The sequence below is a fragment of the Chrysochloris asiatica genome, unplaced genomic scaffold (assembly GCF_000296735.1).
Source record: "Chrysochloris asiatica unplaced genomic scaffold, ChrAsi1.0 scaffold00010, whole genome shotgun sequence".
In the NCBI taxonomy this organism is placed as follows: Eukaryota; Metazoa; Chordata; class Mammalia; order Afrosoricida; family Chrysochloridae; genus Chrysochloris; species Chrysochloris asiatica.
In genome coordinates, this window is record NW_006408528.1 from 2,435,889 (window position 1) to 2,454,475 (window position 18,587).

Below are 18,587 nucleotides of genomic sequence, written 5' to 3' on the forward strand. Positions count from 1 at the left end.
ATTTAACCTTCCACTCATCGCTCTTGATTTTAATTGTTTTTATGGTAGACATGGATTAATTACAGAAATGAAGGGAATTCCCTTGCCAGTTTTTAAAAGACTAATAACTGTTGACAGCCCTGGTCCACTGGGAAGTCCATAAGCAGGGCAGGTTTTAATGAATGCATGACATTACCTCCACAATTCTGGTGATAGACGCCAGGTTTCTCCGGATTTGAAAGAGGCGTATAGGGGGAGCAGGTGCCTGACCTCCTTTCTTTGATGTTCCATTCTTGTAAATAATGAGTGGTTTCTCTTTGAACAAACTCAGCAGGTGAGAAGGCTCCTTGCCTTGGGAGACTCGGATCTGGGGGGTGGGGGTGGGGTGGGGAACACAATGAAAAAAAGAACTATGGTAAAAGGTGCAATGAAAGAAGGTTGTAATTCCAAATAGGGTTTCCCTTTATTTTGAAAATAAAAACAAACAAGTAAGGAGCCACGAGAATGATGATTATTAGAAAACAGAGATTAATGTTAATCAAGCAGAGTTTCCTAGTTGACCTAAGGGTCTTGAGTTTGTTGCTTAAACACGGCATCTCTAAACAGTTTCTTGTCAGTGGAAACATCACCCTACCACAACACTTTATGCTTCCAGAAAGAATAAGAAAGTAAGTTTGTTCATCTCCTTTAGGGAGCTCTAGTAGCTCAGTAGTTATGAGGTGGGCTGCTAACCTCAAGGTCAGCAGTTTGAAACTACCAGCTGTTCTGTGGGACAAAGTTGAGGCTTTCTGCTCCCGTAAAGATTTACAGCCTCAAAAATCCTATACAGGGTCGCTATGAGTCATAAATTACTCCACAGCACATAACTAACCGACCAATATTTTATAGATGTTTACAGATTGACTTGATTCGCTTCCATTTGGGATATAATTCAGAATGTCAAAAGATGTTTACTCAAATGTTATAAAAAATAAGACAACCCAAATCATATTAATCATTTCTACATCCCCATATCTGTGAGATGAAAAAAATTCATCATAAATCCATGTGGGAAATTTCTATACAAGCTTTTTTTTTAAATGTTTGGCCAGAAATAAACTGAATACATTTTCAAATTTCTACCTTTCAATAGAAATAGCAATATTGAGAATATGCTTATTATATCTTATACAATATGAAATATAAGAACATTCTAAAATGAGGAAATTGAAGAAGATAAACGGTCAATTGTTTAATTTCACTGATTAGGTTAATATTAGAACATAAACTATTAATGCTTTTTTTTTTTTCCCCAGTTCAGTCCCTTGTTTCTTTGTTTTGTTTTGTTTTGTTTTGCATTTGTTCTATCCTATGCTAAACTGTCATTGGTCTTACCTAGTCTGGCCTTTTTATAGAAGACAGTAGATGGAAATGCTGAAGTATATACCACTGAAAGGAGGCCTACCAAAACCTAACCCAACCCATGACAAATGAATTGATTCTGATTCATAGCAACCTTACACTAGGTTTCCAAAACTGTGGGTTTTAGAGCAGTTGGTAGGTTTGAATTTCTAATCTCATAGTTAGGGCTTCTTGAAAGGAGGCCTAAGAAATCTTAGAAATAATTGACTTCACAGATATGGTTCAATTACTGTCCATTCAAATAAATGAGCAGCACATTATGAAAACCTCTAATGAGTCATAACCCCGGGGCTTGGATCGCAGAAAGTACCTAAAATTGTTGGCATAGCATTACATATGATATTGAGAGAACCTCAATTTCCACTGTGAGTAAAAGGAAGTCACTGATTAAGACCCATCCTCTTATTTGAAAGGTGACTGAGAGATAAAAACAAAAGAAAAGTCAAATTGGAAATCTTTAACACTGATAATATACTCTACAAAGGAGTTTAAAAAATAGCAATACAAAACTTTATTTATGCATTATTATAAGCTACTGCCATCTAGTGATTAAACTAAAAATTACCATTTATTTCATTGTAAATTTAGTATTTAACAATGAAAATTGGACACATTAAATATTATATTATGAACAACAGTATTTATAAATAATGTATATATTCAAAGTTGTACATAATTTTATAAGGAATGCTTTAAAGATTAATTAGATGACATCAGTTCTTAGCTAAAAATATTTCATTCTGAAAAAGAATATAGGCAGTTTCTGGGTTACTTATGGACAATTCCTACTTGTCCACTAATGTTACAGAAATCGGCCCTCACTGTGAAATCATCAAGCCAACATCTACTAACAACACATTCTTCCTTACAATCATCTTCATTTGCTGCCTGTGCAGCTTTCATGTCATTAAAAAGACTTTTGAGCTATTTCTTGTATTTTTGTTGTTGTTGTTAAGTGCCATTGAGTTGGTTCTGACCCATAGCAACTTGTATAAGGTTTCCAAGGAGTGGCTTGTTCCAACAGACTTTGCAGTCCAGCACATTAACTCACAGCACCACACCAGGACTCCCAAACTCACTGTGTTAAGTTATTCCTACTCATAACAACCTGTAGGACAGAGAAGAGGGGTCCACATGTTTCCAAAGTCGTAAATCTTTATGGAAGATGGGACTGCCACATCTTTCTCTCGTGAAGCGGCCAGGGGGTTAACTACTGTGCCACCAGTGTTCCTCTTGTTGCACTAAAGTAAAGCTAAATAGGAACTCCAGGCACATGTTCCAAGTCACCTGCAAATTCTTAAAGACATAGGAACAGAACTAGACGGCAACCCAAGAATTGCCTGTATTTTATGAAAAAATAGTCTAGCACATTTAAAGAATGTCATCTTATTTTAAAAGTTAATTGGTAAATAAAATACTTAATATGTGGTTATAAGTTTATATCCAACTTGCTTTACACATCTATTAATAAGTACCCTAGGAAACCCAGCAAGACCAAATTCAACTGCCATTACATCTTAGATTTAACATCTTAAACAAGCTGACTTACTCTATATTTAATGAGTACCTTTGAAGAAGCAATTGACACAATTATAAAAGTGTGAAAAGGAAAGAAAATAAAAGAACCCGCATCTCACAGAGAATCTCAGCTCACTTGAAGTTTCAGACACATATCTACAAAGGGAAATTTAATGATGCTGTATCACCAGTGTCACTGTGCTGGTCAAAGGAACACCTGCTTTCAGGATGAACCCCAATCTGAAAGATGTTTTTTCCAGGAAATGTAGCAGACACCTTCACTAAAAACAGCCAGAAAGATAACACCAACACTACCACGGCCCCACAGGGTGAGCTAGGGAACAGAATGAGGAGGGACAAAGCAAAACAGGGTGGGAAGGAGGAAGGTAAGACTGAAGGGACGGAGAGAAACACTAGGGAGGAATGAGCAAAACACTAGACAGAAACAAAGCTTCGTTTGGTCTGTATTTAGGTTATACAATAAGGCAGGAAATAAACAAAGACCACTATAAATGTTAAGACAAACTGCAGCTGAGCTTGAGAAAATATAAAAGAGGGTGAGGGAAGAACCAGGCTAGAAATAATTATTTAGACTCAGTGAGGAAAACTAGATATTGATATTGGGATCCTATGATATGACACTTACACTTTTAATTTATAAGTCAGTATATTAATACACCCACCACTCATCTGTCAGTTTGTTGTACTGTGGTGGCTTGTGAGTTGCTGCATATATGGACCAAGAGGCAGTTGTATGAACAGAACATAGGAACACTGAATGGTTTAAAAATAAGAAAGGTGTGCAACAGGGTTGTATTCTTTCACCATACTTATTCAACCTGTATGCTGAGCAAATAATAGATTGGAGGAAGACTCATTAACAACCTGCGATACAACCTTGCTTGCTGAAAGTTAAAAGGACTTAAAATATTTACTGATGAAGACCAAAAAGCACAGCCTTCGGTATGGATTACATCTCAATGTAAATAAGATAAAAATCCTCACCACTGGACCAATAAACAACATTCTTATCAACGGAGAAAAGATTGAAGTTGTCAAGGACTTCATTCTTCTTGTATCAACAACCATCAACACTCATGGAAGCAGTAGTCAAGAAATCAAATGATGTATTTAGGCTGCACAAGACCTTTTAAAAGTGTTGAAGAGCAAAGATGTCAACTTGAAGATCAAGGTGCGCCTGACCCAAGCCATGGTATTTTCAATAACCTCATATGCATGTGAAAGCTGGACAGTGAATAAGAAAAACTATAGAAGAATTGATGCTTTTGAGTTATGATGTTGGAGGAGAATATTGAAAGTGCCATGGGCTGCCTATAGAACAAGCATATCTGTTTTGGAAGAAGTGCAGCCAGAGTGCTCCTTGGAAGCCAGGATGGCCAAACTTCATCTCTCACATTTTGGACATATTGTCAGGAGGGACCAGTCACTGGAGAAGGCTATCATGGATATCAAGGTGGAGGGTCAGAGAAAAAGAGGAAGACTGTCAAAGAGATAGATTGGCCAAGTGGCAGCATCAATGGGCTCAAGCGTCGCAACAATTGTGACATTGGCCCAGGATCATTCTATTATGCGTAGGGTCGCTATGAGTCGGAACCAACTTGATGGCACCTAACAACAACAACAACAACAATATTAATACATACACTCTCTCTCCATACACACACATACATGCATCCAACCAAAACCAGACCCATTCCAACTCATAGCAACCCCACAGGACAAAGTAGAAGTGTTCCATAGGGTGTCTGAGGCTTTTGGCTTTTGGGACGCAGACTGCTATGTGTTTCTTTCATGGAGTTCAAACAACTGACCTTTCAGTTAGCAGCCAAACACATAATCACTGTATTACCCAGGCTCCTTATATAAATATGAGTGTATTATAATTAATTGTATAAAAGTATTGAGCCCTGGTGTGACACTGTAGTATAAGTACTGCGCTGTAACTACACAGTTGGTAGTTCAAAACCACCAGTTGCTCCTTGGGAACCCTCTATAGGATCGCTATGAGTCAGAACTGTCAAGACGGCACTTAACAACAATAACATGTATTACATGTATTACATATGTACCACAAACTTGGCTCATTTAAATTTATATGAAGTTGCCATTAAGAATGTGGGTTCAGTGAACTCAACGACTATTTTGTTATTTTCATAAATGCCCAACAAGCTCATCTCTTCCCACCATCCTCTTATCTTCTTATTCCCTTTTCCTCTCTCTTCCATCTGACCCCTCAATCTCTTTTTTTCCTCTTGCCTCTCTATACTCCCTTCCCCCTTCCTCTCTGCCCCTTCCCCTTCATTCTATTTACTTCCCCTTAATTCTCTCCCCTCTCCACATCTATGCCTTTCTCTCCCTCTCTTCCCCTACTCCTTCTCTTCATCTTTCTTTCCCACTCATTTTTGTGGTTGTTGAACTTTGTTCCACTCAATAAAAAATAAGGAACCATGTTCTCTTATCAAGGTTTACTTCAATCTGGCTTTACAAAAAATTAACATATGCACTTTCATTATAAGAAAACATTTTTGGGGGAAATATTTGCCTAACAATCAGAGTTCTAGATCTGTGCTTGTTCTGAAATCCTGTATTCATTTCCTATCACTGGACTAACAAATGATGAGCTAATTTAACGACTTAAAACAACACAGATTTATCATCTTGCAGTTATAAAATAGGCTCAGAGGCTAAAGTCAAGGTACTGACTGACTGCATTCCTTCTGGAATCTTTAAGGGAGAATCTAGTTCCCTTATACTGCGAACCACAAGACCAGCGGTTCAAGCCCACTAGTCGTTCTGCAGGAGAAAGATGAGGTTTCTGTTCCCGCAAAATTATTTAAAGCCACGGAAACTCTGTACATGGTTGTGTGAGTCCAAACAAGAGGACTTCTACATTTTTTGATTTGTGGTCCCACCACTCAACTTCAAAGCTAGCAACATCCTGTCAAGTCTTTCTTACAAGGCTGTTCCATGACTCTGACTCTGATTCCCCCGCAAGCACTTTTAATGACCCTTGTGATTGCATTGTTTCCACATGATAAATGGAGGCTAATCTCTCTATTTCAAGGCCAGATAGCTCATACCCTTCAGTCTATTGTTGTTGTTGTTAAGTGCCATTGACTCATAATGACCCTGTACGGGTTTCTGAGGAGTGGCTGGTGAGTTTGAACCACTGACGTTGTGATTCAAACAACCTTGAGATCGAGTGCTTATCCCATGGTACCATACCATTCTATACATGATCTTAATTCCCCTTTGCATGTAGGATAACAGGATTTTAGGGTCTAGGCAGTGGACAGACATCCTTTTTATTTTAGGGGTTGGGGAAGCAACTGTTCCACTGCAACTGTTTAACAATGGTGGCTATGTGCTGCGGAGTTGGTGCGACTCATAGTAACCCTCTACAGGGTTTCCGAGGCTGTAAATCTTTATGGGAGCAGAAAGCCTCATCTTTCTCCTGTGAAACAGCTGGTAGTTTCGAACTGGTGAACATGAGCTTAGCAGCCTGACTTGTAACCACTACCAGAGCTCCTTAACAATTGTTGTTGTTAAGTGATGTCAAGTTGGTTCCGACCCACAGCAACACTGTATAGGGTTTCCAAGGAGCATCTGCTGAGCTTGAACTGCTGATCTTGCAGTTCAACCGACTTTGCAGACTGGCACATTAACCCACAATGCCACACCAGCTGGAAGTAATAACCCAAGTAGAACAGTTTTAATGTAACTAACTGTCAGGAATAACATACAGTGTGGTTCTAAAGGGAAGAAATGTCTAAGCTTATAAATGTTATCAGTTGATTTTTCTTTCTGTTGTCTTTAATTTACTTTTGTTTGCTTCTTCTTTTTCTGAATCTCAGACGACCAGAATGACATCAGTGTAGCAATATGTGAATTTCAAAAAAAAAAAAAAAGAGAGAGAGAGAAGTTTAGATTCCTACTACAATTTGGCTTTAACTAAAAACTGGGTTAATGTCCTGTAATTAGCTCAGAAGTATGTTAGCCAATAACTTGCATGCCTTTTAGTGGATAAAAATATACTGACCTGCACAGCCTGTCCTCCAAGGGACCGATCCAATTGGACAGTCAGGAAGGCAGATGTTGTCAGCTCGTCTCTCGTGGCATTTGCTCCTTGCCTAGGAGAACCATGATAAAATAAATCAGCCTATATTTAAGTTTTAAGACATCCTAATATTGGCATTCAACCTGTATGCTGAACAAACAATCCAACAAACTGAGTTATATGAAAAAAAAAAAATGTGGCATCAAGATTGAAGGAAGACTCATTAACAATCTGCGATATACACATGAAACAACCTTGCTTGCTGAAAATGAAGAGGACTTAAAATACTTACTCACAACAACAATGGGACCTAACAACAACAATAATTACAATATTGGCATTTCAAGCAAAAGTTTAAGTAATTATGAAAGATGTAGAAGAAAACAGTTATTCTAACATAAGGCTTAAAACCTATCATTTCTTTAAAGTAGTAACTTTGAGCCATGTGTATTATTTAGAATTACTTCCATTGCATGTTGTTGTTGTTATTAGGCACCATTAAGTTGGTTCTGACTCATGATGACCTTATGCACAACAGAACAAAGCACTCACAATCTTTGCTAAGCTTGAGCACACTGCTGCTGCTACTGTGCCAATCAATCCCCTCTTCTTCCTCATCTGGGAATCTTCCTCTTCTTTGTTGACCCTCCACTTTACCAAGCATGATATCCTTCTCCAATGACTGGTGGTGGCTGTGTGCCATGGAGTCGGTTCTGACTCACAGCGACCCTGTACAGGGTTTCCGAGGCTGTAAATCTTTACGGGAGCAGAACCCCTCATCTTTCTCCTGCGAAACAGCTGGTAGTTTCAAACTGCCCTGATAATATGTCCAAAGTACGACAGACGAAGTCTCACAATCCAGGCTTGTAGGGTGCACTTTGGTTGTACTTCTTTCAACACAAAATTGTTTGTTCTTCTGGTAGCCCATGGTACTTTAATATTCTTCTCAAATATCATAACTCAATTCTTCTTCAGTTTTCCTGATTAATTGTCCAAGTTTCACATGCATATGAGGCTACAGAAAAAACCATGACTTGGGTCAGGCACACCTTAGTCCTCAAACTGACATCTTTGCTCTTGAACACTTAAAAGAGGTCTTATGCAGCAGATGTGCCTAATGCAATAATACATTGTTTGATTTCCTGACTGCATTTCCATTGTATAGGGTGAAGATATTGAGCTTTAGCTCCTTACATAATTGGCTAAGTAATCAAGTCAGTCAGACTTCACATTGGAACTGCCTTTTTTGGTTATCTATCTCCATAGTGAAAATAATCCATTTGGATAGGAGAATGTGAGCTAAAATGATCAGATGGAATATTGGAGGAATTTCATCATTCTATGAATATTTGGTCAACATAGAAGACCAAATGTTTGGAACCCAGACAGTTCAAGGAAACAATCACACAAGCAGGCAAAGAAAAAACCTTATTTTTGCCATTCTCGCAATTCTTTAAAGGCATTACTATACTAAGAAAGCTATGCAAAAGGCAAACTGCCAGTAATCCAGATACCCAAACTAAAAGCAAACCCACTGCTAGCAAATAAGTTCTGAATCATGGAACTCTATATAAAGTTTCCAACATTGTACATCTTTATGAGAGCCGGCAATTCATTTGTCTTCTGAGAAGTGGTTGGAAGCTTTGAAATACCGACCTATAGTTAGCAGTCCAACTCCTAACCCACAAAACTATAAGGGCTCCTCAGCAACCCAGGTAAGTGTCAATAAATCAATGGGCCCAGTTCATTTACAACTTCTCTTGCTAGAGTAATTTGTAGTTTAATTCTGTTTCTCTAGTTTAATCTTGGAGTCCTGGTGTGGCACTGAAGATTTGTCCTCTGGACTGCAAGGTTGGTTTTAACCACAAGGTCAGTGGTTCAAACTCACCAGTGGCTCCTCAGAAACCCTATACAGGGTCACTGTGAGTTGAAACTGACTTGAAGACACTTAACAACAGCAACAGCTTCATCTTAAAATACTTATTGATTAAGATCAAAGACCACAGACTTCAGTCTGGGTTGCACCTCAATGGAATGAAAACAAAAATCCTCATAACACCATGATAAAGGGAGAAGAGAGTAAATCTGTCAAAGACTTCATTTTGCTTTGCTTCACTATCAACACTCATGGAAACAGCAGTCAAGAAATCAAACAATGTATTGCATTGGGCAAATCTGCCACACAAGACCTCTTAAGTGTTCAAGTGCAAAGATGTCAGTTTGAGGACTAAAGTACACCTGACCCAAGCCACGGTATGAAACTTTTCAGTAGCTTCATATGCATGTGAAAGCTGGACAATGAATAAGGACGACCATAGAAAAGTTGATGCATTTGAGTTACAGTTCTGGAGAAGAATATTAAAGGTACTGTAGACTACCAGAAGAACCAATAAACCTTTATTGGAAGAAGTACAACTAGAATGCTCCTTAGAAGCCACACTTTTTCTCATTTTTTGGACATATTATCAGGAGGGGCCAGGTCCTGGAGAAGGACAAGGAAGACACGCCAATGAGATGCATTGGCACAGTGGTAGCAACAATGGACTCAAGCTTAGCAACAGTTGCGAGGATGGAACAGGATTGGGCAGTGTTGCATTCTGTTATTCATAGTGTTGCTATGAGTTCGAACCAACTCGATGGCATTTACCAACAACAGTTCAATCTATAAGGCATTTGGGCCAAGATTTTCCTTTAGATGAGTTTATACAGTGAGAGAAAAACAAAAAAAGCATTGAACATTGTTTTGTTTCTCCATGTCTCCCCTCTCTATATGATAAATAATTAGCACCAAGAATACTAATCCTTAAATTGGATTTTCAACAAATTGAACAGTAACCGCACATCCTTGGCAACATACACATATTCCATAGGAGCCTAGAGAATGTGTTATTTATCACAGAAGTCTTCAATGCACCAGCATGTGCAAATTAATTGAGGAATAATGTTCTATGGAATGGAAAATAAAATGAAAAAGAAGGTCATGCTGAAGGCAGGCACACATGTTTACAGGAAAATGAAGAATGCTTTCTCTAAGAAAGGTTGGCAGTCTACATTTTCCATGAGCCTATCAAGCTAACAAACCCTTCTGGAAGGCCCCCTGAGCTCTCAGAGATGGGGAGAAACACAGATCTGCGTGGTGTCGGTCCTTAGCAAAGTCTGTTACACTTGGACGTGTCTTAACCATACGTGCTGTTTCCTGGCCCCTTCTATATTTTCTTTATTTTATGAAGGGAGGGGGAAAAAAAATCAGCCAACTAATTTAAAGAATATCACCAAAGGATTTCTTCTATTTTGTTTTCCCAATCTCCCCTGGAGTATTTAACCAGGTTTTTGTGTTCTGACATTCGTAATGAAGACCTTCACTACTTACCTTAAACCCCTTTTCTTGCTAGGTTCTTGTCAGAGTGATCATGGACCCATCCCCACAAATTCAAAGTAATTTGCTTTATGGATGTATTACCCAGGGATCAAGGTTTTCACTATAGTCATGATGTAACTGTCTATCTCTGCCTTTAATTTTGAAATCTTATGACTGGGGGAAGAAAAAAATTCAGCAATTGACTTTGTCTGACTTGACTTCCTTCTTATAAATCAGTGATGCTTATTGCTCATTAAAAATAAACGCTCCATGAAAATGGGATTTACTGCTTCAAGAGATTCATCACTGTCGTTGTTCACTGTTTGCACAGTTTCAATTACCCAACAGTGTAGAGAAAAGATCACTGTTGGAACGATCTTCTTATCATCATTTTAGAATATAAGTGGTTTCAGAACTACAAAGACAGATTTGTCTACTTGAAAGTTGACTTAATTGTGTGCCTTTCATCTTTAACTCTACCTCCTGGACTACCTTTTTAATTCCTTCTTTCAAGTTATCACATAAACTGAAAAATTCTATCCCTACACAGTGTGGTTGTGACTGCATTCAGGCAAGCCTTTGTGCTGGGTAGAACCCACAGACAGTGTTGGAAATACTGCTTCACCAGTTACTAGAGTTGTAACTTTGGATTACGTTACTTAAACTGTCTGACATCCTCTTCAGAAAAGAGACTGGTTGTGAGAAAGAAAAGTAACATATAGAAACATGTAGCACTTTGCTAGTGCAAAGATACTGTTGAACAAATGGTTGCTGTTAGGATGGCATGTTAAGTACAGATGAATAGCTAGATACATCCATGACAGATGGGGCATAGTGATGTGGGGATACTGGGCTAGAAAGATCGATTGGTGCCATGGGTCTCATTACTGCAGTGGCATACAGTAGTACTCACAAGACCCACTCCTGATTTTTGTTTATTTATTATGGGATGATGTTGTTGTTTTTAAGTGCTGTCAAGTCTGTTCTGACTCTTAGCAGCCCTGTATAGGATTTCTATGAGTGGCTGGTGGGTTTGAACTGCCAACCTTGAGGTTAGCAGAGTAGTGCTTATCCTACAGCACCACACCGGGACCCTTGTTATTCGTGAGAAATTATCCAGGTTTTTCTAACATGCAGCTAGTATTTGAATCTATTGTCTAAGGTCATATTTGCCGATTATAAAGTACATATGACTCATCTGGAGATCTAGTTAAAATGAAAGTCAGGGTGAGGACTGAGAGTCTACATTTCTAACAAGTTCCCAGGCAATGAACCTTTGGCTAGCAAGAGTCATCCCATCTCCTGAATAGGCAGTATAAGTGGTCAGGCGAGAGGGCAGAATATATCTTTGTCATCTGGTGTGATACTCGCCAAAGAAAAATGTCACCACTTTCACCTAAAACACATTAAAAACATTTTTTTTAATGTCTCCATATTAGCAGAGACCTGAGTCCACGTTCGTTCCACATGCCGACTAATGGTTGCCATCGTCAAGGCTGGATCTGGCCTCCATTCAGCCTTGGACCTTTTATACAGCCTGTCAACTATAAAACCATTTTGTGAATTCTTTAATTTTTTTGAGTCTTTTTGGTAGTATTCTATTTAACCTGATTTTACTCAATAAATAAAATCTAGTGAAAATATTAAAGTAAAAAAGTTAGATAATACCACATTATATGGTTGGTTTCAGAATTATTTTCCTTTTAAAGTAGCCCATTATAGTGCATGAACATAAATTACTTGGTTGGACATTTGATCCTTCCTCCTGGAGCAGGGCCTTGTTACTGATTCAGACAAAATAAATCAAACCATCAATTAAGTCAAATCACTATTCAAAATTCACAATGTGAAAATATTATACTATTTTCTCCATTATTGATTTGAAATTCATAGGGACAAAACATAAGAATACATCAATTTCAAGTTTCTGGAATATAAAATAAAATCAGAAATAATTTCCCTTACAGAAGTAACCTGGCTGTAACTTAGCAACTGAAATTCAGGTGGTCCTTGTGAGTTTTAACAAACAGAAGAGATGACACCAACAATGACCAGGTGGAGTTTCTGTCTGCATAGGAGATAAGCTATTCAACCATGTGTTCACTAACAGAGTACTACAGTTTGAAGTATCTAAACCATTTTCCTAGAATAGAGAGAATGATTTTTATCACATCTCCTCCTGTCCATGGATGGCAGGTGCAAAGCATACTCAAAATACTGTTCAAAGAAAATATAATGAGTCACATTTCTATGCATAATATACACATCTCACAGGCATTATTATGTATGGGATTATTCTAGCTCTTGCTACATGCAATTGAATACTCTGGAAAAAAATTTGGACTCTATAAAATTGAGATTTCATCAAAGATGTAAACTTACCATGTGTAGATAATCTGTCCTCTGCGATAAGAATACAGTATAATGTAGCAGTCACCACCATAAAATTCACCATATGAGCTTTGGTCAACTGGGACCCTACCATTACTTTCTACACGCCAAATCTGGATGGAATAGAATATATCAAAATTAATCTTTTATTGATCCTATAATACTTTTCATAAGCTTGACATAGCTTTCAGATTGTTGTTATTGTTAAGTACCGTGGAGGTGGTTCCGATTCATAGTGACCCTGCACAGGGTTTCCGAGGCTGCAAATCTTTACGGGAGCAGAAAGCCTCATCTTTCTCCTGCGGAACAGCTGGTAGTTTTGAACTGCTGACCTTGAGGTCAGCAGTCCAATTTGTAACCACTACACTACCAGAGCTCCTTAACTTTCAGATTAGAGCTATAAAACAACAACAAAAAAAAACCCTCACAAATGTTGTCATAGATTCCAACTCATGGTGACTCTCTATTATAGGAACAGAGGATAAGTGTCCAACTTGGTTTCTATGGATATAACTAATTACAGAAACAGACTATCACATCATTCTTTCCAGGAACAGCTGGTGGGTTTGAACTGCAGACCTTTCAGATAGTAGCCAAGCACTTAACTAGGGCTCTACACCAAGGCTCCTAGATCTATAATAACCAACTTTTATTTTGGGCTAGTATGAATAGTACTGCTATGGACACAAATATTTCTGTGACATTGTTTATAATTCCTATAGCGTATCAGCACTTTCACCATTTCTACTGCTTTCATCCACCCCATTTCCCTGTAGTTCCTTGTCCTCTCATCTTTGTTTTGGTGTAAATGTTGACTGTTTGATCTCATATCTAAAAAAAAAAATAATAAAGTTCTCAGGAGCATCTTCCTCATGGGTGGTATTGTTTATTTTAGAGGCCAATCTATTATTTGTTTGAAAGATGACCTCTGGGAGTGACTTGAGAGTCAGGTTAAAATAATCCATTAGGGCAATAGTCTCAGGGATTTTGCTAATCCCTGTTGGTCCAGTAGAGTACTTGTATGGCATTGTAGAATAAGCACTGGACTGTTAACAGCAAAGTAGGCAATTCAAACCCACCAGATGCTCCTTGGAAATCCTATACTGGGTCACTCTGTGTCAGAACCAACTCAATGGGATTTAACAGCAACTAGTCCAGTAAATCTAGTCGTTTTTATGAATTTAAACTTTGCTCTACATTTTTCTCCCATTCTAATCGGGTCCTTCCATTCACAGCATCGCTGGTTAGGATGGTTGATAGTGGTAGCCAAGCGCTAGCCAGTTCTTATGGTCTCAAGCTAGAAAAGGTTGTGGTTCGTGTGAACCATTAGTCCCATGGACTCATTACTTTCTTCAGTCTTTGGTTTCCTTCACTCTGCTATGGCCCAGATTCCAAATTACCAACTTTTAAATTACTTTTTAAACTAGTTTAAAAATTTAGCAAAGGAAGGAAATTTTATCAATCTGGACATTTGTTTACTGAGTTTTGTTGTTGTTGTTACATGCCATAAAGTCTGTTCTCACTCATAGGAACCCTTTATTGGGTGCCCACGAAGTACCTAGTGGGTTTGAACCACCAACTTTGTGGCTAACAATCCAGTGCTGATCCTACAGCACCACAGCAGGACTCCGTGGCAGGTTCCATCTTTACTGTTAAGTAAAATTTATAATTTTTAAAATTTGTAATTTCCTGATGTTATAGTTCCATATATGCTGGCATAAATGGGCTTAACAAAAACAAACAAAGCCAGGAAAATACCTCCACTTGGCCAGAACCATCATCCACCATATTGTGCTGGGCTGCCATCTGTGGAGAACTGTGTAATTTTGAGGCATCAAAAGGAATTTGTTTGACTTGAGCCACTTTCTCTGTGACATATACTTTTCCAAAGCCATCACTCTGATCTTTCTCTCGCCAGTCCTTAAAGAATTGTTTGAAGATCGGTGTTTCACCTCCTTCTGGAAGCACCTGAATCTGAAATAAAAACAAAACAAAACAAAAACCATAATAAAAAGAGGAAATTAAGAGACTGCAGAACAATCTAGTAGTATAGAAAAGCCTGTAGTGGGAATGAAAAGATTGTCCTGGTTTATTACAGATGCTAACATAGAGCTGGGATCCTTTTTAAAAAAAAATGGAAACAGCAATATAAAATTATCAAATATTCAACTAAAATAATCCGATGTGCTTTCTCTCAAAATTTAATGTACTGCCACTGAAATCAGATGTTTGAGATGAGAATAAAGTTCTTCCCTTGGTTATCATTGCAAGTATCATTGCATTGTGTTTCTACATTAAGTCACAAGAGGTCTACGCTCTGGAAGAAACTATCTCCTTCTGTTCTTGTGCCTGGACATAAAAATGAAGAGTGGACAAGGTTGAGAGACTCAGAAGGGAGAGAGTAAGCAGGCAGTGTCTTGGCTGATCTTAATGGAGTCAACTATTAGCTGGGTTTTAGACTATGTCTGTACATCTTGCTGTAAGGAATCATTGATAAGTGCTTTTAGTTTGGTTGATAATCTTGAAGTGGAGGTTGTAAAGGAAGTAGATGGGCTCTTGTTCTCATCATTCAGCCTTATTGAGGGGCTGATTCCTCACTTCTACAAAATTCTACCCCACAAACACAGATTGTTGTGTAAGGCCCTAACTGATTTTGCCTAACTACTTGACCAAACTTTAGTCAGGCTTCAAGAAGCATTTTAAATAGACTAGGCCTCAGTTTTTAGTTCCCTCCAGAGACAAGGTCAATCTCCATTCTGTACATTAGCCTGAACACGTCCTCCTGTTCCAGGAACGTGCTAAATCAGCTCATGTTGCCTTAGAATATCCTTTCACCCCTAGCAACAGCGAGCCATAGATAAGTAATAGACAGAACAACCCAAGGCCAGATGCCAGATGTTTTCCTTTGCCCTAGCCTAAGAAAGACCACCAGTACTGACCAATTAAACTGTAACATCTCATACTTTGCCAATTGTTAACCAATCAAAAACTGTATCTATAGTGCTGTGCAATTATGCCCCCTGAAACCCTATAAAAACTTGTGTGTATAGTGAGTTGGGGTCGCCCTCAGCTCCTGTTTTCAGGAGTCTATGTGAGAGTGGACCCCAGCACATTAGCAAGGGTCGCCCTCAGCTCCTGTTTTCAGGAGTCTATGTGAGAGTGGACCCCAGCACATTAGCAAGGGTCGCCCTCAGCTCCTGTTTTCAAGAGTCTATGTGAGGGTGGACCCCAGCGCGTTGGCAAATGTCACCTTTGTCTCCTGGTTTTAGGAGTCTGTGAAGGTGGATCCCAGCGCGTTGGTAAATAAACCTCTTGCTTTTGCATCGAACTCGAGTCCTGATGATCTTTTTGGGGTCTCCTACTGAATTAGGCCACTAGGGGGCCTAACAGTTGTTGTTGTGAAGTGCTGTTGAGTTGCTTCCGACCCATAGCGAGACCCTGTATAGGATTTCCTAGGAGCAGCTGCTGAGCTTGAACTAGCCGACCTTGCAGTTCAAACGGCTTTACAGTTTGGCGTATTAATCCACACGCCACACCAGAACAAACACAGATTAAGTTTTAGAAATATGTAATACCTGATTACACACATTCAAGTGAAAACTGACTTCACACACACACAGTACTTCAAGTCAAATTCTTTCAGGAATATGGCGATGTCATGGGCTCCTGGATGTTTATTTCATTATTTTTTAGCCAGTTAATTTCCACACTTACTTGAGTATTAGTGGAATAATTCATTTTCTCTAGAAACTCTTCAGCTGTCTTCATTGCAGCTTTTCTCTCCTGGGGATTAGCATCTTTACCTAAAATACAAGGTAAATTAAAAAGAGACATATATGACTCCAAAATCCTTATATATTGAAAATACACATAATTAAAATTTAAATAGAGCACTGAGAAGACAACAAAACACTTCCAAGCGTAATGAACAGATTCAACAGTACACTAAGAAGTAACATTCATAGAGTTCTTTGTAATGCCCAAATGACTTCTCTAACTCCATAATCCCTGCAAAATGATGTTTGTAGGAAGAAAATATGATTTTGATGATCGCATTTATGTGAGCTATTTATAGAGCATGTCCCAAAAAGCTAAGTTTTTTTGTTTTTTTTTAAAAGTGAGAAAAATTGTTTCTTTACCCTTCTGAGGGAATGTCTATAATCCAGCAGTTTTGGGTTGATTTGTAGGTCTTTTCAAATGTAAATATAAATCTGAAATGTAACAACAATGTCAATGGCATATTTTACCTTTCCATACAAAAATTTGCTTTGCAGCGCCGTGGTCCAAAATAAAGCACTCCTCAGAAAGCAGCATGGAAATGGAGAAGGGGTTTTCTTCTGCCACCACGCTAACTTGCATGCATCCACTGGCATCTGAAACCTAATAAGAAAACCATGAGCCCCAGGTGTCTCCTTGAAATGATAAAAACGTTAGAAATTTAGATTATAGTAATGGTTGTACAACTCTGAAATGTACTAAACTCATTCAATAGTACATTTGAAACAAGCTAACTTTATGGAATATAAATGATATCTCAATTTCAAAGTACAAAAAAGTTATTTCAAAGTACAAAAACGAGCAAACTAAATATCATGAATCCAATTGTGCTCCAAAGGCCATTTTATTTTATTTTATTTTTTTAAAAAAGCTCTCTGTGATGAAAGAGCTACCAACAACAAAGTTGTTTTGACACTGTGCCTACAATTCATGGGACATCAGAAAATAATAGTGGTAGTAATAGTATCCAATGCTTACTGAGAACTCTATAGGTATTAAAGCCTGGACTGTCATGTGTGTGTAGATCTTACATTCACTACACACACACACACACAAAATGATATAGAAGCTTGAACAGCTATCTATTCTCTTAACATTTACTGAGTACCCTCTACATTTCAGGCAGGCACTATGCTAAGAAAGACATTGTTGTTGTTGTTATGTGCCATCAAGTTGGTATCGACGCATAGCGACCCTATGCTCCGCAGAATGAAAAACTGCCCAGTCCTGGACTAATCTCACAATTGCTGCTACACTTGAGCCCACACTTGATGCTGCCATATTGCCATATATATGTTATAATTTATGTCTGTAGATTTTTCCAACATACATTTTTTTTTCTAATGTTGTTGCTGTAAAGTAAGTATTCTTTGTATAAATTATCAAAGCAAAATTTCCTCTGCCGCAAATGAAATTGTTATCTACCTAGACTATTAATTTGAGAATGACTATAATATATACTTTTAAAAACCATTTAACCTCCAAAGCAAACAACTTTCTTGAAACGCAAAAAATCCTAATAGTCAGCTTTTTTTCTGAAAGTCTTTCTTTTAATGAGAGCCTTCTGTTCTCTCAGCAGTTCTGGATTAATCTGTATGTCATCTCAAATGTGAATGTCCCAACTCAGAAGGTTTTGTGTGGCTCAGGATTCCACCTAAGGCCCCATAGTCTACAAAGTTTAAACAAGAAGCTTATTCCTCTGGGTTCAGCCTGCTACCCACTCCATAGGAGAAAGATGAGACTTTCTACTCCCGCAAAGAGTTAAAGCCCCGGAAACCCTATATAGAGTCGCTAAGGAGCTCTGGTAGGATAGTGGTTATGAACTGGGCTGCTAATCTCAAGGTCGGCAGTTCGAAAACACCAGACATAAAGATGAGGATTTCTGCTCTCGTAAAGATTTACAGCCTCGGAAACCCTGTACAGGGTCACTGTGAGTTGGAACCGACTCCACGGTACTTAACAACGAGTGGAATGACTCCCTGGCACTTAACAACAACAACATTAACAATGTGGCCAATGGTGATGTTTTGTAGCAACACAGTGAGGTCTGAACTGTGGATTTTTAAGAAAACACCCCAGGTGCTT

At 38.4% G+C, this 18,587-nt stretch overlaps 1 protein-coding gene across 1 annotated transcript in view; it reads right to left on the minus strand.

Annotated features, from left to right (window-relative positions):
• Window positions 1-18,587, minus strand: part of SCIN (scinderin) — a 101,138-nt gene that overhangs the window by 13,029 nt on the left and 69,522 nt on the right. Inside the window, exons 6-11 of the mRNA XM_006834247.1 lie at window positions 16,973-17,105; window positions 16,440-16,528; window positions 14,484-14,699; window positions 12,717-12,838; window positions 6,959-7,049; window positions 176-346 (exon numbers count right to left, since the gene is read on the minus strand). Coding sequence (XP_006834310.1) covers window positions 176-346; window positions 6,959-7,049; window positions 12,717-12,838; window positions 14,484-14,699; window positions 16,440-16,528; window positions 16,973-17,105 — 822 coding nt within the window. The remainder of the gene's footprint in view (window positions 1-175; window positions 347-6,958; window positions 7,050-12,716; window positions 12,839-14,483; window positions 14,700-16,439; window positions 16,529-16,972; window positions 17,106-18,587) is intronic.